Source organism: Patella vulgata, chromosome 3 (genome assembly GCF_932274485.2).
Source record: "Patella vulgata chromosome 3, xgPatVulg1.2, whole genome shotgun sequence".
NCBI lineage: Eukaryota > Metazoa > Mollusca > Gastropoda > Patellidae > Patella > Patella vulgata.
Window position 1 is genome coordinate 18,745,984 of NC_065881.2, and position 27,356 is coordinate 18,773,339.

General features: G+C 37.9%; 1 protein-coding gene across 2 annotated transcripts; it reads left to right on the top strand.

Moving 5' to 3' along the window:
• The first annotated feature begins 2,376 nt into the window (after positions 1–2,376).
• LOC126815478 (hemocyte protein-glutamine gamma-glutamyltransferase) lies at positions 2,377–27,356 on the top strand. Of its 2 annotated transcripts, none has more exons than XM_050541142.1 (16): positions 2,377–2,516; positions 4,277–4,566; positions 9,967–10,182; positions 12,339–12,596; positions 15,233–15,345; positions 16,656–16,763; positions 18,261–18,435; positions 18,864–19,002; positions 20,357–20,460; positions 20,760–20,922; positions 21,823–21,905; positions 23,454–23,563; positions 24,491–24,689; positions 24,862–25,022; positions 25,884–26,020; positions 26,812–27,356. In XM_050541142.1, the coding sequence occupies exons 2-16, from the start codon at positions 4,299–4,301 to the stop codon at positions 26,948–26,950; spliced, it is 2,373 nt and encodes a 790-aa protein (XP_050397099.1). In that variant the 5' UTR covers positions 2,377–2,516; positions 4,277–4,298; the 3' UTR covers positions 26,951–27,356. The 2 variants fall into 2 exon arrangements, with proteins under 2 accessions (XP_050397099.1, XP_050397098.1); XM_050541141.1 differs by having other exon boundaries at positions 2,400–2,512.

A 27,356-nucleotide genomic window follows, 5' to 3' on the forward strand; every position in this document is an offset into this window, starting at 1 on the left:
TACAATTACTGAGGTGGCTGACATCGGGGCGAGTTAATTAGCTATCAATATCTTGCAAATTAAATTCTAAAACAATGTTTTGATTTATTATTTAAAAAGAAAATGTTGGAAGTGTAACTGAAAAAAAATATTACCTATTTAAAGATACATTATGGGAGATATTTATAGAGAGTTGGCCATTCTTGCTATAACAGTTCCAAAGTAGATGATGAAAGAAGAATATATTGAAAAATTCAGTCAAATTACTTTATTCTGAACATAGTTATCATCGTTGTAATATTTGCCTAGAAATGGTAGCGAAATGTGTCTTCACCTTTGCCGAACGTTTGATTGACAGGCGTTAACTCCACCTACATATCTCGATTATCAAGTAAAGTTTTCAATGGCATACGGAAACGCTAAGTACACTCTATCATTTAGCCTCGATCTAACTGACGTATTTTCATCAGGTTACCCCTTATCTGATTTAATCAATTAGTGAAATCCTATTTCCTAGCCGAGCCATCCGTAGGTATACAGAGTTGATTTTGGTCTTGTTGTTTAAATAAAGATCTAATTTATAATTTCTATAACATCTGAAGCCTAAATTAAGACTTGCAATAATCAGATTTAGCTCTTGCATAATGCATGTTTAATGTAAATGGGTACATAAAATAGTACGGGAAGGCGTAAAATGAGTAGAGGACACCATTCTACCCGGACCAGTTTGAGTTACACTACGTCCGATGTAAACAATGCACGCGCTATGGGACATCACCCATGGACCTGCCATGCACGTGACATTCAAGGCCAGTCATCTTCTCCAGAGTTAAATGAAGGCTTTCGCATTACACCTGTGAAACCGGTCGGCAAGTAAGATGTTTAACCCCCATGCCGTTTTGTTTTTTTTGTGATAGAACTCTTATTTCTAAATATAATCGAGACATTAGTCCCAGTTATATACTACCAGCGACGAGAACTGCCCCTTTTATCCCCTTTTAATACTAAATTGAGGCATATATATTCTACCACTACCACCGATAAGAACCGCCCCTTTTAAACAGATTTATTATATTAAATTCTATTGACAAATATCACGACAGCTATTTATTGTACCTGTATCAAATTATGTTTCTTTAATACGCAATACAAGCTTTGTATACTATGAAGAGATCTATTTTAGTATGATGCATTTGCATATCAAACTAAACAAAATAAACGGTGACTACGTGATATCACACATGCATAGGACTAATGCTTAGCTAAAGACTACAGCGTAGCTCAACGACCTTTTTTCTTTATCCCTAACATAACCACTATAATACAACGCTGATCAATGTATTAAAGGGTGTATGGCTTTATTTTTGGAACCTTGAAATAGACAAAAAATGGTTCTAAAAGCTCATATTAATGTAATATGAATGTATGTAAAGTAATTTAAATTCAATTTTTGAAAAATAAAATATTATAATTTCTAATCAATTATGTTCGGTGAAATTGAACGGCAGTCGTTTACGCATGCTTAGTATATTCTACACTTTTTTAAAATTATTATTTTATGGTTTGTGAATCCGCCTTTACTAATTACTTCCACATTCCATTTTTTTATTATGTTTTTATTTGTTCATTACAAAATCACACCCGAAACCATAGGGTACACGACTCGTGTATTGATTATACAATGTTAATTGTGTCTTAAATATTAGGATCCTATAGTTTCGCGGCAAGATAACAATATCAATATTGTTTGACATTAATCAATATTGAATTCTAATTCGTGTTTTTAATTTTGAATATTATGGAAAATATTGATTTAAAGACTTAGCTCCATTGAGGTACAAAATAATAAACAGGACACACTATTATGTTTAATTAACCCGGTTGGTGAAGAAACCCGGACGTTAAACCCCATTCTATGTCTATTACTGTTGACATTGGACTGCTTTCTAATTAACGTACAAGTTAATAAATAGAAACCCCGAAGGAGTTCTGTGATCCACTCATCTAGGGCGATTTAAAACTTCTAACACTAAGCATGTTCCAAGCCAACATAAATCCTAAAAAAAGCTGGCAGTATGGCACCGAAACATCAAAGGAGAAGATGACACCTAGCATGCAACCCTCGCCTTTTTCATTCACACCCATGAAGGGGTGGGGGAGAAAGGGGAAAGGGGAGGGAGTAACTTCCACAAACCAGGTTATTTCGGCACCAACACATGGTTAATATTTATTTCAACAATTTGCTTTAGCACGAGGTTGGACAGGCGGACCTACTACTTGTCACGTACAAACTGGGGTCGAAACCACGTCACTTGACTCAATGACAGGCGCTAGACCGTTCGGCCTCCCAACCCCCTTGCCCTAATAAACATCCGCCTTACAGTTACAATAAACATTTTTCTAGGTCGAGTTATATTTGTTGAATGAACGAGAATGACATAGGAATACGTTGGTAACATCGTGATCTTCGATCTCGTAATAGCAATTCGGAGTTGTTTACTTGGAGAGATAAAATAAATAACCCACATTTCAGGCAGGTAAGATTGTTTTTTTTAACCTAATCTGCATTAGGTAATCATTATCTACCCATTATCTAACCCGTCTCTTGCTAGAATATCTTGCTGACGTATCAGTCAATCACTCATGTTTCAAAATGGTCATATCCCACCATGATTTTAAAAAGGAAGTTCTGTGTAACACTACATGGTCAAGCCGAGTTTTTCAGGAATAAACTATATTATCGTTAGATTATTAAATGGCAAAGGTGTTCTAACCCATTTTGCTTTGTGTGGGGGTGGGAGTGGCTAGCGCGTGCGCGCTGCATCATAAGGTCTGTCATTAAGTCAAGTGGCATGGTTTCGGGTCCTCCGGTTTCCTCCCACTGCTAAATACCCCTACGTGCAAGCGAATTATTGAAATAAAATTGAACCATATGTTAGTCCCGAGTGGACGCCCCCTCTCTCTCTCTCTCTCTCTCTCTCTCTCTCTCTCTCTCTAATCCATTCAATTAAAGACATCCGATGGCACAGAGTGTTACTTATGGGCTTTTGACATGTGTATAAATGACTTAATAACAATTTATCTGCAATAGGCAGAATTAGCTCTTACATAATGCTAGGGTGGCCCATGCACCTACAGAAATACAGTCAACCGCTGATAGTTCGAGACTACCACTGAAGCGTTCACATTCGCCGTGTCGAGGCCAACTTTCTGACAGTATGATACTATAAATAGCCATGGCACGTGCAATTCTCTACAAATCTATCAACTATTACAGCCGTAAAAAATTTATTGTTGACGATTTTGAATAGCAGTAAAATTAAGCTTCTTGGTTATTACAGCAGATTTAGAAATTACGTTCGTTTCATTTTTTAAATCGCTTTATCATTAACTGTACCGTTGAGAGCGGCATCTTTTGGTTTAGTACAAATACTATCTCTGAAACACTCGGGTTAGACAGGAACATGATACTAGCAGTAGTTTCATTTTACTTTTACAAGCTTCTTAAAACAATTGTTGAGCTAGCTAACGTGCTCATTTCTTAATTCAATTTCTTGTTATAGCTTTCTGTTATGTTTCGTAAAAAAGTAGTCTTGATTATCCCGACCTGTCAATCAGCCTTAGAATGGTCGATAGACTGGTTAAGCGACTCTAATTTCAAAACAAGGGCACGTAACCTATCTTTTACTCAAAAGTGTCTGGATGTTATGGACGACACATGGAACCAGTTTTCAGTCTATTATTTATAGATGATTAATGGTCATAGCTTATTAAGTACAACATGATCGTTTATTTAGTGACTATAATTGTGTGAAACTGATTTGAGGCTTGGCATATATATAAATATTGTGGCGAAATTGTCTAGATATATGGAGATATTTATTTATGGTGGGTCACCCTAATAATGCATCTTAACATTTAATTCAGTAAAATATATATCGACTGTATTCAATCGGATTAAAACATGGTCCAGTGGGTGGCGCTGGTTAGCATAAAAGGGTTATAGAGGAAACAGTCGTGGAGTGTGACCGCTTTGGTTCACGGCCGTTTTCAACACCCTCTTTTGTATCGAACAGCGAATTTTCAATTCTTTAGTGTCTTGGTAAATGCTGAACCGAATTGAACCTTTCTTTTGCGATTCAACCAGCACAATATTGTAGTTTGCAAGAGATTCAAAGTCCCCTAAAAGATTTTCAGTGGCTATAAGATTACAGAGCAATTTCTTTTACGTCTTTAAGAATACTCTAGTGGCATGAATGACGCCATATAAAATTATCAGTGTATTTATTATTTGTAGAATCTGCTGTTAATAATTCAGCATGCCAAGGCCTCCCAGATCCTTAGCCTTTCACCAGGGTCACGGTAGATTTAATCATATTGCCCGTGCTTTCCGCACGGGTTATCCTCTTGGGTTATGGAACTGCTCATCCAGGGCTAGAGACCAAGACAGTGATGACGATGATGACAGCTGTTTTGTTCACTATGGATGTCCACCATCGTATGACGACGATCCATTTGGAGCTTTTCGCAGAGTTAATACACCGTTCGGTGAGATAGACGACGCCGAGTCCTCTGCTAATAACAGCAGTAAGTAGACAGCTTATTTTACAGATAAATTAATCCCGGATTTCATGAATGAAATAGATTTTAACGTCATACTATTCTGCTGCGATTATGGCCTAATGAAGACGGGCGTGCTATGAGAAAAAATTGCCCGGACAGCGCGACTACGGCCTACCCTTATTTCAAATTCCAACAATCAAGGTTTTTTTTACGTGTACGCCAGTGCACCACTGACAAGGGGACTCCACCCTGGAAAATCCCAAGGAACTTTCTCGAATCCCTGTTCTATTGGTTAGTGAGGCAACGTCTTACTGACTGAGCCATCGCGGCAATCTGTTTCACAGAGAATTACGAGTCTCGTATAATATCTCTGTCATAGATGACTGCCTTAACACGTGCTGTCACACGTATGATTTATGTGCACGTTATATGAAACAAAACGCTATTGAATTTACATGTTCGCAAATGTACGAATCCATGCCCTGGGTTGGCTATGGTTGAATAAAAAAAAATACATTATTTGTATTCATAACATAAAACATAAATGCTAAAACGAGTAGCGGCAGATGCTATTCTAGAAATAATAGGTATGTAGGCACTAGTCATCTGTCGATGTTTTATATACATAATCAGTCATCTGACCGATTCAGACCAATGCGGATATGGTTCATCACAGGCCCGTAACTAAAGGGGGTAGGTGTTCAAAAGTTTCGCCCCCCCCCCCACTGTCCTGTGAACAAATTGTCGACCATATAAACAATAGATATACATTGTCCGTCAATTTTACAGCATCCCTGAGAACACTTCCCACCCCCCTCGGTGCTCTGAGCTAGTTACGGCCCTGGTTCATCAATTTATTTTACTAATCCTCCGACAGGACAACCCTAAACAGTTTTCAAATGACTATTAATGGAATGACAGTTCATAATACGTCTTTACCTTGGGTTTATTCTCGAAATGAAATGAAATGGGATTTAACGTCCTACTGTTCTGCTCCTAACCTAGGCTAATGAAGACGGGCTAATGAAGACGGGCGCTACGGCCTACTCTTATATCGAATTCCAACTTCCAATGGATCTTTTACGTGCACGCCAATGTGTACACGGGACCTCAATTTTTCGTCCCATCCGAACGACTAGACAGCTGTCCTTGTCAGGCCCTCAATCCTGCATCACTGACAAGGGGAAACCACGCCGGAAAATTATTCTCGGAGTATGAAGTAAATGATCTATGTGTGCAGAATGTTCCTAATGATTTGTTTAATTAAATATAACGTTCATCCAATCGCGTATTTTGAAACATTGGCGGGGTTTTACCACTGTCACTTTTCAAAGCCTGTCCTACACATACATTATGCAAGAGCTAAATCTGCCTATTGCAGGTCTTTCTTTAGGCCTGAAATGTTTTCTAAATTATTAATTAGACATTAATTAACTTATCTAGGCCATAATCAACTCTCGGTGGCATCGGATTTCTCCGATATTCAATAGATTAGAACAGTTCAGCGATATTTTGATTTAAGCTACAAATGGAGGAGCGAGACTTAGCTTCGAACAACCAGTACGTTGGTTGAAATTATTGCACACGTCTTGTCAAACCTTCAAAGTCTAATATCTTCGCTCGCAATTGAGTAATTTGAATGAAATTTTCAAATTATTCATTTTACATTATCTATTTTCGAATTATTATAGCAAGAATGGCTATCTCTTTATCTAAATCTTACATAATGTCTAAAACTGTTCTTCAACTAGAAGATAACAAATACGGATCATGTACAGGTATTAATTTTGCACCCATGTTTCCTTATACTAGAATTATTCTTTTCGGTGTAGAGTGTTAAATTCCATTTTATTTCATTTTATTTTATTCTTTTCAGTAAGTCTGTATTGAAATACTATAAATAGTGAAAGCACAATGTTAACATATTTCCTGGCTGAAATAGCTATTCACTACATGTTATATAATGTTAATCTTCTTAGTCATCTGGCTTAGAAAAGACACATTTAAAGAAACCCCAGTTGAATATGAATACATACTTTTCTTTCCCAAAATATGTAAATGAATCGAGTTCTTTACAAAACTTTGATTCGAATTTTCTATATTCAAATGCTAATCATGAAATGATAAAGACCCTTGGTAAATGCACAATTAAATGCATACTTTAATATCAACACAAAGCGAGGTGTGTGTGTGGGGGAGGGGGCGTAACCTTCACTTTAGCAGTTTGAGGGAACCCGAGGACCCGGAGAAAAACAACGAGGTTAGCCGGGCGATCCTTGTCCGGGGAATCGTAACCACGCCAGTTGACCCAATGAAAAACCGTATGATACATAGCACACGTAACCCCCATCTATATATATATTTGTGACTGTCGTTTGTCTGTCTGTCTTTCTGTCTGTCTGTCTGTTCGGGGTTGGCGGCTACACTAGGTCTGCCCCGAGTCTGAAATTTGAGGTATAGGGGTAGCTCGAACCGGGGAGTAACATAGGCCAGGTGGCGTTAGTCTACCACTTTCGGTTTCGGAGTTATGACCCCCGAGCGAAGCCGGTCTGTTCGGGGTTGGCGGCTACACTAGGTCTGCCCTGTGTCTGGAATTTGGAGTATAGGGGTAGCTCGGACCGGGGAGTAACATAGGCCAGGTGGCGTTAGTCTACCACTTCCTGTTTCGGAGATATGACCCCCGAGCGAAGTCTGTCTGTTCGGGGTTGGCGGCTACATCTGCCCCGGGTCTGAAATTTGGGGTATAGGGGTGGCTCGGGCCAGGGAGTAACACAGGCCAGGTGGCGTTAGTCTACCACTTCCGGTTTCGGAGTTATGACCCCCGAGCGAAGCCGGTCTGTTCGGGGTTGGCGGCTACACTAGGTCTGCCCCGAGTCTGAAATTTGGGGTATAGGGGTAGCTCGGACCGGGGAGTAACATAGGCCAGGTGGCGCTAGTCTACCACTTCCGGTTTCGGAGTTATGACCCCTGAGCGAAGCCGGTCTGTTCGTGGTTGGCGGCTACACTAGGTCTGCCCCGAGTCTGAAATTTGGGGTATAGGGGTAGCTCGGACCGGGGAGTAAAATAGGCCAGGTGGCGTTAGTCTACCACTTCCGGTTTCGGAGTTATGACCCCCGAGCGAAGCCGGGTATCCTGCTAGTATATTATAAAACAATTATATTAGCCACGGTATGAAGCTAAAACTCACAGTATCCCAGGATTGTAAAATATTCTGTTTTCTTTCAATTTACGTTTTGCGTGTAAAATATCACTATTTTTTTCTGGTACTTGACCGTTTCAGACACATTCTTACGTTTACGACTAACTTGAAATAATAATGTCTAATTTGTCATGCTTGTATATTTTACATGCCGTATGTATCCATAGTAAACTAAATTCAACTATCAAAACATTTGGCCTCAGAACACCTTTAATTTGCCGATTGACCCAAATATTATTTCTCTTCCCTTTGACTTGCTCTAATTTTTACCCAAATTTTCGTTGGGCTGAACGCTTTCTACCACCGTTGGAGCAACATTTGGCAAGTTATTACTCAAAAGCATGTATGAGGTTCACTGTGGAAACCTTGAGTACAAAAACTGAAAGTAGCATAGTAGTATACAGGACGTCTAGACGTTCAGATGGGACGACAATAAGAGTCCGGTGTACACGGAAAAGAACCCTCGACAGATGGAATGTCTGGCAAAATCTCCCCTATGGCTTACTGCATGGCATATTATGCCCGTCTTCATTAGCACGGTGGAGCATTTATAACGAGACAGTTTGAGGGTTTATGACGAAGTGTCCACTTCTTCACTTGGGGATATTCATTGAGTGACCGGAAGTTGAGTTATCTCTATAATTACCATTTTTACACTGAAAAATGTAATCGTGGCACGGGACAATGGCTCTTTATGGAAGTTTTTAAAACTAGGTCATATTCTTCACGACACTTGCTCTCGTACATACTCCTCGCAGTGTTGCGTTTGATTAGAGCTAATCCTACTACTCACTGCTGTAAAGAAAGCAAATGCTTGTTCTAAATTATGACTGGTCCACAGTCCGATTAACAACCAATAGCTAACTGCGTAACAATACCAAACAGAGCTCCAAATTGGACCAAATATGTTTACATAACGATTTTATTATGCCCAATTAACCAGTGCAGAGCAGAATATTGTAGAAAAACTAATTGTGTAACAAACAAGGCTATCAACACATATAATGTAAACAATATTGTTTTTAGACGAACAACACTTTCACCGTTTTTAATACCTTAAATCACTGTCCAAAGTTTTAGGGAAGGCCCCTGATTAAAAGAAGGGCTGTCATGTTGCTGTACTTGGGGATAGATTTGATTGAACTGGAAGAATAGACACACTCCCTCAAAAGCGCAAGTATCAGGAATATGCTCTCGTAAGGAATTGCTAACATTAATTTAAGAGTTTGTAAGGACGTATTGGTGGTTAATTAAAGAAGCTAAATCTCTATACTTTTGAAACCTAAAATGGGTCAAAATGCACACATTAATGTAGTATGAATGTATATAAACTAATTTACATCTATGTTTTACATTTTTATTGTAATTTCTAATCAGTAATTTTCGTCTAAATAGGTGAGATGTCCACATTAAATGACATGCCAGTCACTCGCTCCTGTTTAGTTAACTCTGCGTCAGGGTACGGTCTGGCATTTCACTTATGCACTAAAATTTTGGGCTGCTTCATCATTGTGTAGTAAATATTCAGGGGCGGGCCCAGGGGGCGAGGGGGGGGGGCGTAAAATTGTGAAACAACACTTTTGAATTCGATGGAGATTATTTTAGGGCAACGTCGCTGTCCTAGCAGATTTTCCCTCATGGCATAATATTATATCCGTCTTCATTAGCACGTTTGGTACATTCCGTTTTGTTTGCCTTCATCTGTACACAATCTGAATTTTTGGGATATTTTGGTGTTTGACACAGTTACGGTCGGTTTTGGTTTTTCTATTTTCTTTCCTTAAAGTTTCCTATTAAAATTGTACAGAACTGATTTTATTGCATATCAGTAAAAGTAAAACGTAGCGTATTTGGTACATGTATTTATTTATTTATTTTATTTTTTTATTTTTTTTTTATTCTAGTTTTCTAGTTTCTTAGTTTCTGTGTTTTGTCAAAGTGACCTCTGGTTATCCCAGATATACACCAAAATGACGATAGAGACCATGTATTTCTCAGGAATGCCCCCCCCCCCACCAACAAAATATAATTATACATAAAGATACATTGTCTCAGAAAGCTCGCAAACCCCCTCCTACAAAAATTCATGGATCGCCCCTGATATTTGCACGGTTAGATTCAGACCAATAAATTGTGTTTGTAATGTTGAAGACTGTGGGTATACAATATTGATTTTGAGCTTTACGACAAGTAATGTAAATGTAAATTTGTTAATATACTTACAGATAACGAGATCTTGACGCTAAAAGTAACTAGTGTGGGGTTTAATATAGTTGAAAACTGCCGCCATCATCATACCAGTGAGTTTGATATAACTCAATCAGATGAAACACCCAATCCCCAGCTGGTTGTACGACGTGGTCAACCTTTTAACATCACTGTAACATTTAACAGACCTTATGATAAAAGTACAGATGATCTTCGTCTTGTCTTTCAAGCAGGTTAGTTTTTGTTATCATAAGTTATGTAATAAGCCCACGAGTGATTTCTTTATCTCGACATATATTACATTGTTGCATTTATAAAAAAGAATGCTTTCATACTATTACTAAGCAGCAAAAGAAACGTCAGGTTGGTATGTTACTCTGAATGGACGCATTGCATAAAACTTGCCAAATGTTTTTATTGTATATTTGTGACCACATCTCCAACTTTACCTGAGCAATAAGGCTCCTTCCTAAACACAGATTTGAACCCAGGAAATGTTCTCAAAAACGCAACCTGACTTCTGAGATGGTAATGTGTTATCCATGATTTTCATGTAACTCACGCTGCACGTGCTGTTCACCTAGACCAGCCCTATAAAATGCACCCACATACCTGATTGAATCATTCACAATACAGCGTCAGCAGCATGCCACGACTCACGACAGCTCAGAGGAACCAGGCGCCTGGAACACACGAAGCTGGCCACACTGCCCAAGCTATGACCAATCACTTCCAGGTCAATGTTCGGATCATCTACAGGCTTCAGCAACGTTTTCGGGCCACCAACATCAGACAGTGGGAACACACGGAAGACCCATCAGTACCGATACAATGCGCCGACGTCTCACCAGAGAGAACATCCATTGCCGTAGACCTTACCGCGGACCGATCCTCACCCTTCGCCATCGACGTGAACGTCTGCAGTATGCCTAACAACACCAGAACTGGCGACACAGGCAATGGAGAACTGTTCTGTTCACAGATAATTATCGGTATTGCGTATCAACTGCAGAGGGCGGGACCAGAATATGACGTCGACGTGGCCAACAGTATTCTGACCAATGTGTCATGGAACGAGACTCGTGGGGAGGTCCAAGCATAATGGTTTGGGGTGGAATCGACCTGAACCAGAGAGTGGGTCCCGTGGTGTTCCAAAATCTTGGTTCAGGAAGAGGAGGCGGCATCACAGCAGTGCGCTACATCGATCAAGCCCTCTGACCCCACATCATACCACATTTCGCACGTCATCGAAACAACGTTTTCCAGCATGACAACGCACGTGCCCACACCACCAGAGTTACTCGGGACTTTCTATAGCAGAACGGTGTCAACGTTATGCACTGGCCAGCCCTTAGTCCGGACACAAACCAGATTGAACAACTTTGGGATGAAATTTATGGTTCCAGGTGCCAATGGCGTTCATCAATCGTCTGGTCCACTTCATGTACAGACGCTGCGCTGCTGTTATTAACACTCGCGGTGGACACACCAGATGCTGATGTATAGACTGTGTACAGGCTCTAAACCTTCTCGTAATGTCTTGGAATTGTTATGAATTAATCACTATAATGTGTCAACATACTGTTCACAAAAAATTGTTTGATCCATTTGGTAAGTCATTTTCTAGAATGACTTGATTAAAGTGTCTCTCTGATTTTTAAATCGTACTAACGTTTTTTGTTTAGTATATATTTCGGCCCTACTTATCACCGACAAGACGTGATAAGGACCAACAAGAGCCTTTTCTTTGTCAATAGCACCCAAAGTATTTCAAAAAGTGACCGACAAGGAAATATATGTTATAGATGTACACATTCTACAATCATATCCAAAATTTAAATATTTTCATTAAAAACTGACAAAATTATGGACAAAAGAGGTCCCATCGACAAGGGTGTTGCCTTTGTTAGTAGCGCCCAAAGTATTGCAATTATTTTGTATGATAAAAACATTTTTCAAATGCATCGTCATGGGCGACGCCGATTATTCTGTATAGTATAACAATCATGTTGTTTCATACAAAACTATAAGTTAAGGTAAGGAATAAATCTAATTCTTCATCTCTGTATAGTATAGCAATCATGTTGTTTCATACAAAACTATAAATTAAGGTTAGGAATAAATCTAATTCTTCATCTCTGTATAGTATAACAATCATGTTGTTTCATACAAAACTATAAGTTATTAAAGTTAAGGTTAAGACTAAATCCAATTCTTCATTTCTGTATAGTATAACAATCATGTTGTTTCATACAAAACTATAAGTTAAGGTTAAGACTAAATCTAATTCTTCATCTCTGTATAGTATAACAATCTTGTTGTTTCATACAAAACTATAAGTTAAGGTTAAGATTAAATCTAATTCTTTATTTCTGTGATCTGTTTCCAGGTGACGAGCCGTTACCAAGTAAAGGGACTGAAGTTGAGATTGTTCTGTCAGATGTTGACCTACCAAAAGAATGGGGAGCAAAAATAACAAAACCGGAGGGAAACTTACTTTATCTGACCATCTTCACTCCACCAAACTGTTACATAGCTAAATGGAAATTGAAAGTAGATGTTCTGAAAAAAGCCGACCGGAAGACAACTATTTATAGATATAGTCATAGAGAACCTGTTTATATTTTGTTTAACCCCTGGTGCAAAGGTGCGTATAGTTACCTTTTAATATTCTGTTTAACCCTTGGTGTAAGGGTACGTATAGAGAACCTGTTTATATTCCGTTAGTCTCTATCACCCAGAAAAATATTCTGCTGTATTCGTTACTCCTCGGTTTTATGGAAAATACGACTAACGAATTGGTAAATAGCGTTCGTAACAACAAAAACTGGCTCGAAAGTCGTGATTTCTACTGGAGAACTGGGGTAGCTAAAATTATATCGAGTCCACGACATATGACGTAACAAGATGGCAGCCAAAGTTACAAAGTTGACCGTTTTGAACGGTAAATTACTATTTTTGTAGTTATATGTTTGTTGTGGATGTGCATATCGATCTGAATGCGTGATTTATAGAATTTTACATATTGCGATACATTTTTTGAACAATGACAAGAAACACATTAAAAAGAAAACGAGAAAAATACCCGGCTTTCCATTTTGTACTAACTTGTTATTGTACCGTAGATCTACGACAGTTCAGGTTTTAGGACCGTACGGACTATATCAACAAAAATGTTTCAGTAACTGTGGTTTAACGCCCAATCGGCACAAACTATGTGTTTTCGGGATTAACGCTCTACGATTCTTTGAATTTAAAATGTCTACATACCGTAACAATTAATTAGATATTACCAGTAGGCATATGCTAAGCTAATTGATCGTACCGCAAATCGACAATATACTTTATCTAATTTTTCACGGTTTAATGTACGATAAATTGTTCTTAGATTGAGTATTTAACATTTAATTAAGAAAACTAAACCAAAATAGACCATCAACGGAATATGTAGATATTTTCTAGCTTGAATTTAATTGGATTTAAAAGAGATCCATCAAAAGATTGACCAATATTTAAGGGTTACACTGTGTTGTTTTTATCGTTTGCCGAACGATGACAAATTTTCAATTCATCATATCTTTGTAAATACTGTACAGAACTGAGCCTTCTTTGGACTGATATTCCTTTTAGCGACAGGACGGAGGGGCTGACAAGGAAAGCTGTCTAGTCGTTCGGATGGGACGAAAAACCGAGGTCCCGTGTACACATTGGCGTGCTCGTAAAAGATCCCTTGGCAGTTGGAATTCGATAGAAGAGTAGGCCGTAGTGTCGCTGTCCGGGCAAGAGAGAGAGAGAAATGGGGTTTAACGTCCACTCAACACAACTAGGTCATTTCGGGACTAACATATGGTTTAATTTTATTTCAATAATTCGCTTGCGCATAGGGGTCTTTAGCAGTTGGAGGAAACCGGAGGACCCGGAGAAAACCCACGAGGTTGAACAGGCGACCCAACTCCTTGTCACGTACAACCGGGGATTCGAAACCACGCCAGTCGACACAATGACAGACTTTATGATACAGCGCGCGCACGCTAACCATTCAGCCATCCAACCCCCCCCCCCCCCCCCGTCCGGGCAAAATTTCCCTCATAGCACACTGTATGGCGTATGCCCGTCTTCATTAGTTCAGGTTAGGAGCAGAACAGTAGGACGTTAAACTCCATTTCATTTCATTTCATTTCCTTTTAGCGATTTAAATTTCACAAATAGTGATTATAGGGATATTAATAATCCTTGAATGGATAATGACAGCGGGCCATGTTGATTTTCACCACCTGTGTACCCGAACACGACAAGTATGGTATTTACTATTTCCTAGTGGGAAACATGATATTTCCAAGCGGTAACGAATACAGCATTAGCTTTGTCAACATTTGAGAATAATAGGTCATTGGCTAGATTGTTGGGTCTTTTACATTATATAAACAAAGTATAAGGGAGGTAACTAGTCCGAAAACAAGATGTTGACACCCATGAAATTAATTTAAGAAAGGCATTTCAGAAAATCCATTTGATTGCATTGCCAGTCCAATATCCAACACCCCTAAAAAAAAATATTGTAAAGGTTCTCTCCTTTCATTTGCCATATCTATGGTTTTTTTTAAAAAATTAATCCTAATTCGTCGTCACGAGTCGTGTTTGTTTATACTAATGCAAGAATTATGGGATTTATTGCGGGAAGGGGCGCAACTCGTACTTGACTTGGCCAAAGATACTGGATAATCAATCACATAAAAAAAACCTGGTCAAATATTGGCAGCTGTCCCAGACCCTCCGTACGTTGAAGACTAGAAGGTTCTGGGTGACCGAGACTAATATCCCGTTTAACCCCTGGTGCAACGGGACGTATAGATAACCCGTTTTTATTCTGTTTAAGCCCTGGTGTAATGATTCGTATAGATAACTCATTTATACTATGGTTAACCCTTGGTGTTAAGATACGTGTAGATAATCTTTGTATTCTGTTTAACCCCTGGTGTAAGGGTACGTATAGATAACCCCTTTATATAATGTTTAACCCTTGGTGTTAAGGTACTTATAGATAACCTTTTTATATTCTGTTTCACCCCTGGTGTAAGGGTATGCATAGAGAACTTGCAGAAAAGCTACAATAACATTTAGTTAAGTTTGTTTCGATAACCAACGACAATTACAAATGCCAAATATTCCATTGATCAAATATATATTTATTTATGTACTATTCGTGAATGCACAAGACTCCCTGTCCCAGTAAAAAAATTTCAATAGGTTTACCCTTGATTCGAGTCATCATTTTTTTGACAGATGACATGGTCTATAAAGAAGATGGGTTACAGGAATATGTATTAAAAGATACTGGGAAAATTTATGCTGGCACGGAGGAAGATATCGAATCTAGACCGTGGAACTTTGGACAAGTAAGTTGAAAATAGAGCCATTCGGTTAGCGAGGACGCTTAATATAGTCCCATTATCACCACCACTCGACTATGTTCAAACCTAAATGCTATCGGCCTACTGCTGACTATTTCTTTGTCCCTTGCCTTTCGAAGAAAGTAAGGGGCCATTAAAAATGGGTTCGTCCGTCTCGCATATTTTCCACCAAGGCGAAGGAGAGATAAGCAATTTGATTGGTTGAAACTTTAGAACATAAAACTTTGGTTCTAATTGGATTAGAGTGGTTAATCTCAGAGTGTAGATTCATTATATCAATATCTTGACTAAGTTCGAAGATGAGAATTTTCTGCTTAGGCTATGTAATTGAGGTAGAATATTTAAACTTGATGTAGAATGTCTAGATTGAGTTCAATGATTAACATATTCCCCTAAAGCTAAGCAGGGCTAAGCAATTTCATTGGTCGATGATTTGGGACAAGATTACTTTGATTCAGACTGATGGAGAGTGATGTAACCTAGTGTATACTTCCACTACCAGGTACTTCAAAACCTCGACTGAGTTCGGCCGTAAACATTTTTCCGCTTAGACTAAGTATAGATAATCAGTATGACAGCTCGATATCTTTCAACAAGATAAAAGTGCAATTAATTAATATGTGTCATCTATTTATTTTGGAATTGTGGCGAAGGACATCAGCCTCACTGTTTGCTTGTCTGCCTTGATTTTACTTATAGTTGATTGGCTTTGATACAACGTGGACTATGCATTCATTATTACAGTCACCTGACTAAGTCCGAACATCAACGCCATCCCCGCATAAGCCTATTATTAGCTTTCTGCAGGCTGATCCGCTGGTTCTTTGAAAAACAGTAATGTTACTTGTAGTAAATGGATTTTTAAGAATATACCTTTATTTTCACACCGACTCGACTTCGTTCGCCACTGTGAATATTTAATTGACTTATAGCAGTCTGATTGGTTGATTGTGTGCAATCCAATAATTGTACTTTTATTGACAGGATTTTGGAAATACTTGAAATATTGTCAAATGTTGATAATAATACTATCGGCGTATATATTCCGAATTGGCTCAGTGCAATATAATTGAACGACTGCTCGAAACGCAATAACTTAACTTCTCGGCAAAGATAGCAACTGAATTTTATTATATAAGAGATTAGAGAATTTCTATTTAACATGGACCTGTATTTTAGATTGGTATCTCTGACCCCCCCCCCTCCCAGGTTAGTGTAAATAAGGATACCTACAATAATGTTTCTAGGTTATTTAACTACTTTCATCCAGTTCCACATATTTAATATAATTTTAGTTTGAAGAGCAAGTATTGGACTGTGCCATGTATCTGTTAAATAGATCACAATTAAAATGGCCGGCACGTGGAAACTCAATCAAGATAATCAGACAGTTAACTGCATTGGTAAGATTATGTCAAATCTCTGTTGGTGTTTTTGTATTGGCGTGGGTTATATATAAATTGTAATGAAATCAAATGGGGGCGGGGCGGGGGTGGGGAGTAACGTTATACCTTTATGAACTAACCGGGATAATGTCAGTAAAGATGGACACACGGTATGCATTGTTCTATGAGTGATCTGCCCTGTCATAGGCTGTATGATTTTCAACTGCCAGGGGGATCTTTAAAGTGCCGTCAATTACACATACATAGGGGAACTCACGTTATCTTTCCATCTGAACTAACCACTTCACCTTGGCAGACCCTCCGTTCTGCACCAATGACAAGCGGAAACCAAGCTAGAAAATCCCAAGGAGATATATTGACCAACACCAGGATCAAGCAGGAACCTCCTGGATAGTGCCTTACACACCGCAAATCAGTGAGGCTTACATGTACAAATTACATTTTGTTAAGCAGATGGATTCGCGTGTCGGAAACGGAACTTTAATGTATAAATTAAAGCCACTTGTTCCTCATAATTTAATCGGTGTTCTCGATTTCATGCATGCATATTTGTACTTCAGTTCAGTTAGATAATAATATATTAAACATACAAGAGCTAAATCTGTCTATTGCAGGTCTTTCTTTAGGCCTGAAATGTTATCTAAATTATTAATTAGACGTTAATTAACCTATCTAGAAAATAATCAACTCTCGATGTCAACGCTAGCCTGCGAAATGTATTGGATTATGCTCCGATTTGCTGCTCAACTTTCATTCATGATTAAATCATGAAATGGATAATCAAGACTATTTTTTTTATTTGTTTGTACTGACGTTAGTAATGATGATTGAGGCTAGGTCGAAATTTCAATCGCTTAGTTCTCGGTTCATAGTGGATCAGTTTAACAGACATTTATAGCAAATTGCCTTTAAATAATCTAGTTTTTAAATCTTATAGTGAGAACTGCGAGCTCTTTATCTAATCTCTCGATAACGAGTTGGCAATTCTCACTATAATAGTTAAAAACTAGATAATGTAAAGGCAATTTGCTGGAAATTTCATTCAAATTGATCCACTATGAACCGAGAATTAAGCGATTGAAATTTCCGCCTAGCCTCGATCATCATTACTAAAGTCAGTACGATAAACAGCATAGTCTCGATCGATTGTCCACTTAATCGTGAAATCGTAAAGGAAAGTTATTCAGTAAATCAGCTCATAATCCACTAAAGATCGTAGGCTAGCGATGTCATCTGGAGTTGATTATGGTCTGGATAGGTTAATTAATGTCAAATTAATAATTTAGGTAACATTTCAGGCCTAAAGAAAGACCTGCAATAGATAGATTTAGCTCTTGCATAATGTATGTTTAAGGGAGCTGATCCCAACGTAAATTAAATGATTGATCGAAATATGAGTAACTAACTAATACGAAATGGCGTATCTGGACTGAAGAAGTAATAGTGGCACCAACGTAACGCCTTTAGACGAATCTCGTTTGTCCATTATTACAGGTAAATGCGCCTGATGAAGGAGGGGTATTAGAGGGTAACTGGTCTGGAGATTACAAAGGTGGCAAACCACCTTTAACCTGGACTGGCAGTGCACCTATACTACAAGAATTTTACACCAAGAAACAACCTGTTAAATTTGGACAATGCTGGGTCTTCTCTGGTGTCTTAACAACAGGTAACTTTACATTGAATCTGTTTTGAAATATAACTGGCCCACTGCCTGGATGATCACAAGTAGAATCGTTTTGAAACAAAAACATCAGGAGATACACGCCACTTCAATTAACCGTTTTAACAAATATCTTACAAAACTATAATTATATCTGCTATATATGTATAATCCCAATATTGGGTCTTTTCTGGTGTCTTAGCAACAACTTATACTTTCATGCGGAAATTATACCTGTTGTTTTGTGTCTCTGTGCTCAGAATGTCTTACAAGTGATTGACTTTACATTCAACCTGCTTATACGTAATAAAAAAAACCCTGGGCCTCTGGCAATTTGATTTCAGGTGAGCCTTAGTCGAGAGTAACAACTTTCAGAGCCTATAATATGGATAGTGTTTTTAATATTCTGTAAGTCATGCTTGAATACCTTTCAGTATGTCGCGCTCTCGGCATTCCCGCCAGAAGTGTCACCAACTTTAGTTCTGCTCACGATACAGATGGCAGTGTTTGCATCGACATCCATTTTAATTCATACGGCGAAGTCGATGAAAAGACCAACTCGGATTCTGTCTGGTAATTAAATCCATTATATACGCTATATGTAATTTATTTCAACTCTCAACCATTAACTTGAAGCTCTGTGATAGACGACTAATATTAACAGTTATTTCCCTTGATTTCATATAGACTAATGAAAATGAAATGAAATGGGGTTTAACGTCCTACTGTTCTGCTCCTAACCTGGGATAATGAAGACGGGCATACGCCATACAGTGTGCTATGAGGGAAATTGTGCCCGGGCAGCGGCACTATCGTCTACTCTTATATCGAATTCCAACTGCCAAGGGATCTTTTACGTGAATTCCAATGTATACACGGGACCTCGGTTTTTCGTCTCATCCGAAGGACTAGACAGCTGTCCTTGTCAGGCCCTCCGTCCTGCATCACTGACAAGGGGGAACCACGTCGGAAAATCCCGATGAACTTTCTCGGCCAATGCAGGGATCGAACACCCGACCTCAAGGCTAGCGACCCAGCGCCTTACCCACTTAGCCACGTAATCCCCTAGACAAATGTAGTTCATCTATATATAATACATCCTTTTTCCGTTCTCCCCTTTTGCATGACCATTTGTGTTGATTTTTGGTGTCTAGAATCGTAGCAGAGCCTATATGAGTCTATATAAGGTATTCCTTTGACCTGACGTAGACCCCTTTAAGTGGGGAGGCTATCCGAACATTTTTCTTCTGAAATGTTAAAGCTGTTGAATTGAAAATAGTACAAATAGTTCGAAAATGTAATAAAGAAGGGAAATTAACATTAAAAAAAAGTTGTTGCCAGGGTAACCCATTTTTGGGGAAAAAATTATGAAAAACGTAGGTACGCTATATCTCTGTAACTAATTAAGATATCTTCGCCAAATTTGCAGGGTATATAAACTAATATCTACCACAGAATCAGACAGAAAGCAGTTTGAATTATCATTAATATTTCAAAAGTTATCAAAATATTTCTCCAAAGGCAAAATATTGTTGTGAGACAAATGTTTTAAACATCATTTTCCAAGAAACTATAAAAATTATAGAGAAAAACGCTCTGTCTGGTTTTAGGGTTATCATTTAGGAATAAGCAGTCCGAAAATGAGACATTTATCTTTATTATTATCAGAGATATGGTGTACCTACGTTTTTCATACTTTTTCCAAAAACATGTGTTACCCTGGCAACAACTTTTTGTCTTTTTTTTAATGTTAGTTTTCCCTTGTTTATTACATTTCCTAACTACTTGTGCCATCTTTAATTCACTAGCTTTAGAATTTCAGAAAGCATTTTTCGGGTAGCCTCACCCCTTAATATATTTATCAGATGATGTTGACATGTTGGGCTCTTTACAGTTATAAATGATCGATATGTTAATACTTTTCTAGGAATTTTCATGTATGGAATGAAGTTTGGATGGCTAGACCCGATTTACCACCAGGTTATGGAGGCTGGCAGGTTGTGGATGCCACACCACAGGAGATCAGTGGTGGTATGTAATTTAACAAAAAGAAAAGAAACAAAGATGAGAAATCAAATCTACAAAATATTAGAAAGTACCAGAATCTTAAACGTTTGCTATGGAGGAAGAATTATTGTGTAAAATTATAGCGCTGATTCTACTTCTCGGATATTCTAAGACATGTGAATACTAATCAAAGGGAGGTGATCAATTGCGGCCCATTCTTTGTCCATATCAGCTTTCTATAAACGATAAACCTTTCAATTCAGTTAGATGCTATCAGTGAATTAAATTATATAGTTTTAATATACTTTACATATTATTTTTAGATGAAGGATACTGTTGTGGCCCAGCTTCTGTTGTCGCTGTTAGAAAAGGCGAATTGGGTCTATTGTACGATGTAGATTTTGTATTTGCTGAAGTCAATGCTGATATTGTACATTGGTACCCACGTGATGGTTCCTTTGTTAGAACAAAGACCATAAACAACTGGTAGGGATTTGCTAATTAGTCACTTCAACGTCCTAATTCAACAAACCATGATAATATAATATTATGCTATGGCATGCAGTGTTTCCAGGAGATTGGCATTACGGACTACTCTTATTTAAAACATTTTATCAATTGTTTGGTGATTTTGAACGTGATGCAAATTGTATACTCTGGCCCTCATTTCATGGTTCACAGTAACTTCAACTCTCGGTTGGAACTTAATACTGTGTGTAGAATAATTATAGTTTATCTCTGCTAAGAAAAGATAATGAATAGGAAAACATGACACAAATATATGAAACAGATAGAGCTCTGATTCAGAAGTAGTATAGTCCAATTCAGCCCCTGCGCAGCCCTAGTCTGGTGCCAATCCCGAACAGACAAACAAGTTAGTTACATCCACGTAACTTGTTTTCCATATAATTAATTGTACCACTCTAATAATATAATTATTAGAATTAAAATTATATATTAGAATTAGTCACCTTGTTACACTAACTAGTTACACACATGGGGTTTTTTAATGACCACTGTATAATACATACAAAACATTATAGACCGGAGGCACAGTGCGCGTGGGTGTCCATCAAATAGCCACAAAACCCAGACCCAACTTTTCTATAGTAAAATTTTGCGTAGAATACGATGCCGTAACCAGTCCACCGTTGAGGCGTTTTCGAGATATTCGGGGTCATTTGCACTGAAAGTGAATGCGCAGCCATTCTTGTATCATGAAAACATGCTATAAATGATAGAAAGTAATCACCCATTTAATAAACTATTAGTTTACAGTACTGATGACGAATGGCAGAAATTTACCCATGACTAAAAGGCATGGGTTCAAAGATATCCAGTATCAGCGTAGCAGTGTAATATACCCCATTATTATTTTTATTTCAGTGTTGGCCTTGAAATAAGTACCAAATCTGCGGTAGGTGACGAAAGAGAAGAAATAACGTATGGCCATTATAAATATCAGGAAGGTAAAGTAGAATGATACCCGATGTTGACAGGGTAAAATTACGTGGATCTCTTTTGCCTTATGTATGTCAGTGGTAGTCTTATACAACAGATCACCATCCCTGTTGACTCATCTCTTCGATCGACTCAATAGTTCCCCTAATTTTCGCTGGGTCGAAGACAAACACAGTAACGACGTGCCCAAAAGCATTGTATGAGGTTCACCATGGAAATCTTGATAAACACAAACTGGAAGTAGCATACAAGTAAATGGTAACTATCCCCCACATATTCCAACGTAACCAAAGTCTTACCTCTGTTATCTGTTCACCCTAAATTCATAGGTATTCACCAAGGTGATTAAATATCATATCTATCAAAAATGTTTTCACAGATGAAGATTATGATAGTCGATATGTTGCAGGAATCTTCCGTCTAATTAACATCACAGGTTGACATATATCTGACACCCATCTCTTTGGTCCAGGTACATTACACCAAATGGTCAATTAATCTAATGTCATCACGTGACACAGACCTGACATTAGACATTGTAGTTCAAAATATATTAAGCTCGGTGGATATCAAAGATATTGTAAAAAACATAGACCAGATCGTCAATGTTTCAGATTTATACGAGGGACAGAAATGAGGATTATAAAGTGAGGGGGTAATCGCCGATGACAAAATCTGTGAGTATAGTACGGTCCGATGGCATTCTCCACATAAAACATTTGTCTTTCTGCACTTCCTCCTTGGCCTAAGACCATGGCTGGTGAACGCCTACGAATAATCGTAGATTATTTGAGATCGTCGTTGTTATATGTCTTGTTCACTCAACACAAACTAAATATTTTGACAGCTTTCATTTAAATAAATCGTTTGTGTGTCAGGGTCTTTAACAGTGGGAGTCAGTTGGGCACAATATGTGAGTCACTGCAAATATAAATGTTTATTTTAGAATTACAATTTTGATATCTTGACCCTATTCTATGGTTTTGCAAAACAATTATGGGCAGTAATTAATATCGTCCCTTTTAAGAAATAGTCCCACGAAAGTATTTATTTCCAATAAAACTATTGCAGTTTGTGTATATGGAAAGGACAGACACCCAGTATTACTCAAAAAATACTGTATTCCCTGAAAAGCACCCCAAAAATGTAAAGGTACCCCTAAAAGTCAGTCTGTCTCCTAGAATAACGTCAGGAAGGCTGCTTATGTGATAGTCTAATATCTAACGGTTGTGAGAACATCGAGATTAAACTGCAGAGGATAACCAAGGCATTGACTTCGACTTCAATATTGATGGTAAATAGACAGCGACTAACGACAAACACAAGCAGGAAAAGGATTCACCCTCAATTAATTCATAACTCACTGGATATAAAAGACTGATAAATGCTGATGTCGTAGCAGTTCAATTCAAATGTTTTTAGATGGGTCTGAAGCAAACTTTTGATAGATATATTAGTATGAATATTATTTTAGTCCAAATGTATCATCGAATCACACAGAAAGTCTTCTTTTATTAATAAAAATAATAATATTTGTTATTGACGTACGAATATAGATTCACCAGAAGAAAGAGCAGCTTTACTTAACGCCCTTGGAAAACGGGACGATAGAAGGTTAAACCAAAGAGACCAACAGTATGAAAGCATGTATGACGTAGGACCAAAAGTAAGTGTTCTAATATAGCCTGTCACAAAATCCGAAACAGCCCCCGGCACAGCCCCAGCAAGTACAGTCCTAAAATAAACCTTTAACCACAACTGATCTTCAATCCAATTGTAATGGGGACCACCTTTTACTTTTATTTGCAGAAGGGCTCTACAGTTTGTGGCCTTATACCTTATACCTGATACAATTTTTTTTTTGGGGGGGGGGGGGGAGGGGTAAATAAAATGGAAAATTTCAATTCAGGGGCTGCGGATTTGAAAATAAAATTGATAATTAGTTTCTTTAAAATTTAAATACAATTCCAAGGAGAAAAATGACCCATGAGTGGAGTGCAGAAAAGGTGTTTCACACTAGTTCCATTGTCTAGTCAATTCACGTATTCTTCACCGTGGGTAGGGTCGATTGAAACCATTTTGTCCGGGGACCCAGAGCTACCCAACCCGCACCTGTTTCAATTTGAATCTGTTTGGGATTTTGATTTCATCAGGTCTGTTACCAGTGTCATTTAGAATAAATGCAGTGTTTGTGAGGTCTTAAAATGGTATATAGATAGTTATATTGGAGATTAAACAGAATTCGAAGGTTATGTAATATCATGGCCTTGATGTTCGCGAATACAAACCATATTATGTTTGACAGCAATACAATGTAACAAAGATGATGCCGTGTAATCAATAGGGCCTAGTGTAAACGGAAATATGCGGAGCTTTAGCAGTTGGAAATAGAACAAAAATAATAGGAAACGGCGCTGTCCGGGCAGAATACCCCCCCCCCCCTCCCTGGACACGTAACCATATAATTGACGATTATGATTTATTAGTCTCAAGACGACCAACGTATTACGTTCAAGAGACGTTAAACCCTAGTCCCTATTTTTAAGTGTTAGTCTCGTAATCAGCTGACTTTTAACTCTGTTTGTCTCTCTAGGATGTTGAGTGTGAGCTAGTAGTAAAAGATGGTGTGTCGGTTGGTCAGGACTTCGATGTTGTTCTCCAAGTGAAAAATAAAAGTAGCGAAAATAGAACCGTAGGGGGCCGACTAGCAATTAAGACCATGTTTTATACTGGTGTAGAAGGCGATAAAGTTAAAAAACTACAATTTCAAGATTCCGTACAAGGAGGAAAATGTGAGTACTGAAATTCAAATTGATTAAATTATACAACACACTAGATATTGGCACAACTTTTACCCGATGGAGCTGGAAAATATAGTTCTGTCTTACATATTTGTTTCAAGTGAATTTTACGGACGATCAGAATTCCACTTTAATGTCAAGTGACACGTTATATATTTTCCAGGTATGGAACAAGTAATAGAAGTTCAAGTTGAAGATTATAGATCTAAATTAAAGGACATGTGTATGATAAAACTGACGGCTATAGCCAGGGTTCAAGAAACTAATCAAGTATTGACTCTGCAGAAAATTCTTAAGCTATCAAAGCCATCTTTAACCATCAAGGTAACTCTGTTTGGACTCCTACTATTGATGACGTTACAATGGGGAACAGAATGTGCTCTGTCTACCTATGTTTAAGTAAAGTTTCTTGGTAACAAGCATGGGCAAATGTAGACATTTTGCTTACAGAGGTGTTATTAATATATCAGTAGTCAAATTTAACCCAACGATAGGCGATTAAGCTGTTTTTAAAATAATAAATGATTTTAAATAATCTGTTGTGTTGCATATATATATATGCTATAAAGTCGGAAAGATGCTAGTGACGTTAACAGATAAAACAACAAAGCGTTCTCGGAAGACGTGACGCACTTCACGGTTCAGCAAAATCCCCATTCTAGACAAAACGCGATGGTCAGTTCAGTTAAATAGAGCAACATGTGCACGGTTTGAAAGTGTCGATTTGTTCATCATTTTGAATTTATTCAACCAGTCAAACAGTGCCTAACAAAGGCTGGTATATTTGACAGGGGTGTGTTTCGATATAATTATATTAAAAGATTGCTTAAGCCACCAAGACAAATTCACGAGCGAGTTCGTCAGCCGCCGTTGGCAGCGGGGGATCTCGAGAACTGATGACGTAGCATGCAAAAAGGGAATCACATCGTTCTCGATCCCGGAGTGCATCTGAACCTCTCTATTATGGACGCCTGTCCTCGATAGAAATGTCAGCAAACTAATGTTTAATATTTAGAAACAAGATTTATTTGTGTATCGAGCTGGTTAAACCACTAAACGAGATGGCACATCAGATCGTTCAAGTTTAGACTTTATTTTGACATAAATCAACGGGGTTCCCCAGATTAGCAATAGTCTATTTATAAAGCAACACACCAGTGTTTGTAGCTATCTTTTTCACTCTAGGTTCCATCCATTATATATCAGAAGAAATCATTCGACGTAGAAGTATCGTTTACTAATCCTCTAGACCAAAGTTTAACTAATTGTTATTTAGAAGTTGAGGGTCCTGGTTTACAAAAGAGGCAAAAACACCCACAAAGGTACGTTTCGATGTATTCGTTCACTATTGAAAATCATTATTACTATGTAAACTTCTCAAAGACATCAGAAGATGAATTCCGTGTTCAAGAAAGATTAAGCATAACCTCCACGAATAGCTGAGTAATACTTGGATTTCAGAAGTCGAATCTACCTAGAAAACAATAATAAAGGTCACTGCGGTTATATAGTTGGTTCCATGTTACTTTTTTTTTATCCCAATGGAGATTAAAATGGACTCTGTCTTGTCGTTTCGATTCTCGGTATTGGTTCCGGAGCATATCTCGTAAACCTTGTTTATAAGATTTTTTACACGCATCATCTTAAAATAATAGTGATGGTTTTTATAATTAGAAAACATTTTCGAGAATTAATATTGGTTTTTTTTTCATGGAAATAATTTTGACTTAGATTTTGTGATATTCAGGATGTTCATGTTCTTGTTTGTTTTGTATTTCTTATTATTAGTCCCGGGGGGTTGGCTGGCTGAATGGTTAGCACATGCGCGCTGTATAATAAAGCCTGTCATTGAGTCAACTGGCGTGGTTTCGAATCCCCGGTTGTACGTGACAAGGAATAGGATCGCCTGTCCAACCTCGAGGGTTTTCTCCGGGTCCTCCGGTTTCCTCCCACTGCTAAAGACCCCTACGCGCAAGCAAATTATGGATATAAAATTAAACCATATGTTAGTCCCGAAATGACCTAGTTTGTGTCGAGTGGACTTTAAACCCCATTTCTCTCTCTATTAGTCGGATAATCAGGTGTCAATTCATTTAATGGTTCTTTTTTTCAGAAATGTCAAACCTAAGCAAACGCTTGTAACGAGCGTCGAGTTGACCCCTAGAAAGATTGGTGAGAGAGAACTAGTTATAATATTTAACTCCGACCAGTTAGAAGATATAAATGCTTCTAAAGTTGTTCATGTAATGTAATTATTGCATCCGATGATCTTTACAACATAAAACATTTGGATCATTTTGAAGTTACTTGCCTATATGCCGGATAAAATATCTGGCAGATCTGTTATCAGTATAATTAAGTAAAAAGTTGTTTGGTATTTCACAAAATTGTTAGAATTATTATATGGATTTCAAACTGTGTTATTATCACTATATTTTTCCACTTCGCTATTTCATGGGATCGTTTCGTAGTTTGTATTTTCACGCTGTTAGAATTGTCGGAAATCAAGAAATCTGTGATTTTAAGAAAAATTGCTGTAATTTGAATAAGAAATATTGCTGTAATTTGATTAAGAAATATTGCTATAATTTACGAAATATTGCTGTAATTTGATTAAGAAATATTGCTGTAATTTAAACGTTGTATTTCAAATTTCAA